The following is a 2,357-nucleotide window of genomic DNA, read 5'->3' on the forward strand; positions in this document are numbered from 1 at the left end:
ATCTGCACTCTGATGGAACGCCGACTTTTATCTGGCAATTTCCATTGTCTTCAGTGATATTAACACAATTGTTACCTTCAAATACAAAGCCATCATTACATCGAAGACACTTGTCTTTTGTAAATGAAAGACAGTTTGTGTATTCTTCACATATGTTTGTATTGGTATTGTATGTCATATTCTCTTTGCATTTTATACAATTGCCTTTGTCACCATCACACATCACACAATTTACATCTTGACATGCTGCACATTTCCCTTCAGCCGTTTTACCACCCTCAGAACATGGTATATGATTTTGACAGATGAATATGCCGTTTTGGAAGTAGCCCGACTTGCACGACGTGTTGTTGTATTCAAACCCATTCGCCGCAACGAGAAAAACGTTTTTTGTGATTGTGAAATTATCTAAATCTATTTGGTTGTCAGACACCATCTCAATCTCAATAAAATCGGTGAGTGACAAATCGTATTTTTCGTTTCCAATTACAATAACATTTACTTCGTTTTCTGCATTTTTTACATTTGAATTCTGTTTTGGCGCATCTACTTTGACTTTCATTTGATAAAAAGTGTCAATTGGTGTGATGTATGCATCAGTGAGTGGGCAATAATTTTCGATGTAATATGGATATAGTGTGTCTTCTGTGTGGTTCACATGACAATATATCTTATCTGAAGTACCATACCGTAATAGGTGACCATCTAAAAGTACTTTGAATGGGGTTGTGTATGATGTCGTGTCAAGAGTGTTGTTTGTGTACAAAAAGTCGAAATCACAATCATGTGTAAAACCACTAAACCCAGTTATTGATGTTGTGTTCGATACAAAAAAGAGTGGAAGATCTTTGATTGTTCTATCTGTGGAGACTTTAAATGTGCTTGTCAATGTTAAAATGAGATTTTTGGTTTGAATGGTACTTCGATTATCAGCATCAAATTCTCTTGTCAATTCAAACGATTTTGATACAAAATTAATTCGTTGTGTTGAACTCGACATCTGAAGATTATTTCGAGACAATTTGAAAATAAAAGAACCAAGCAACTCAACGTGTGAATTTTCATTGATGGAAATTTGACTGCCAACTGTCTTGGAAAACATATTTAAACATACAAGTTTTGATTTTCCTGAAAGTGTATTTGGAGATGTACTACCACTTAAAGTTACATTACCTTGCACTGAAAAGAGGGCATTTTCGGAAAGTTTAAAGAGAGAGATTACAATGTTAACATTGCCAACAGAACTCAGCATGGAATTTCCAGAAAGATTTATTGTTGATGAACTAATTTCCAATTGATTGGTTTTTACAATAGAAGTATCTGTAAGATTTATTGTTGATGAACTAATTTCCAATTGATTGGTATTTATAATTGAATTACCAGTCGCATTACACATACTTTCATAGTTCATTTTTAGCAATTCAGTAATATTTAAAACGCAATTTGATTCAAGTGTGATATATCCTTCTGAAAGTTCCAAATTTTTTTCTGTTTTCAAAGTCGAGCCAGTTGTCATTTGTAACTTACTTGATGTGATTGTTAACGACTCTGCATATTCACACACATCATTAGCAGTTAAGACATATTCAGTTCCTTCAATTTCATTAAGTGGACAATTTGAAAACGCCAATACAATCAACGCAAATATAAAAAACAATCTTATCATTACAAACAAATGATTTACAAGTTTTTTTTACTTGAATCAATAAGGTACAAAATATGTTTTTTTTGTTGTTAAAATATATATTGAAATTAATAAATCAATTAAATATGAATTGCAATTGTTCCTAATATAGTTTTTTATATATTTTTGGATAATAACATTTGTGATAAAAAACAAATACATATTGGTCGGAATATAAAATCTTTTGATATGATCTATAAATAATACTTCTACTTAAAAAAAGTTTTTACAACAAATTGTTTCTTTTTTAAAAAAAACACAATCGTTGATTAAATTGAGTTAATCTAAATACTTTATAGTTAGTTAACTATATACCGGTTAGTTAACTGGACATAATTAGCATATGAACCCAATCATAATAAATATATGTTATTATTATAATTTAGAAAAAATTTAAAAATATAACAAATATATTAAATAATATAAATTTAATATAATATAATATATAATTATAGTGTTGTATAGTTAATTAATATGTAATATAGTTATAAATAAAAAATGTTATAATTTTAGTAAATAAAAAAATATATTTTTTTTAATTGGCTGAGTAAATATATAGTTTATAAGTCAATTATTGTTCAGTTATCTTACATGGTATACAGTTAACAAACTATAATATATTATGGTTACTTATCAAATACGAAGTTTTTTTTTGCAAATAATAGACCGTAAA

General features: G+C 28.5%; 1 protein-coding gene across 1 annotated transcript; it reads right to left on the reverse strand.

Moving 5' to 3' along the window:
- EIN_262330 (hypothetical protein) lies at positions 1-1,666 on the reverse strand (the record flags this gene model as incomplete). Its single annotated transcript, XM_004184064.1, has 1 exon — positions 1-1,666. A coding segment is annotated over one exon (1,666 nt), but the record flags the coding sequence as incomplete, so codon positions are not given.
- Between the last annotated feature and the right edge of the window lie 691 nt (positions 1,667-2,357).

Source organism: Entamoeba invadens (assembly GCF_000330505.1).
Source record: "Entamoeba invadens IP1 unplaced genomic scaffold scaff_1105074724771, whole genome shotgun sequence".
NCBI classification, from domain to species: domain Eukaryota; phylum Evosea; order Mastigamoebida; family Endamoebidae; genus Entamoeba; species Entamoeba invadens.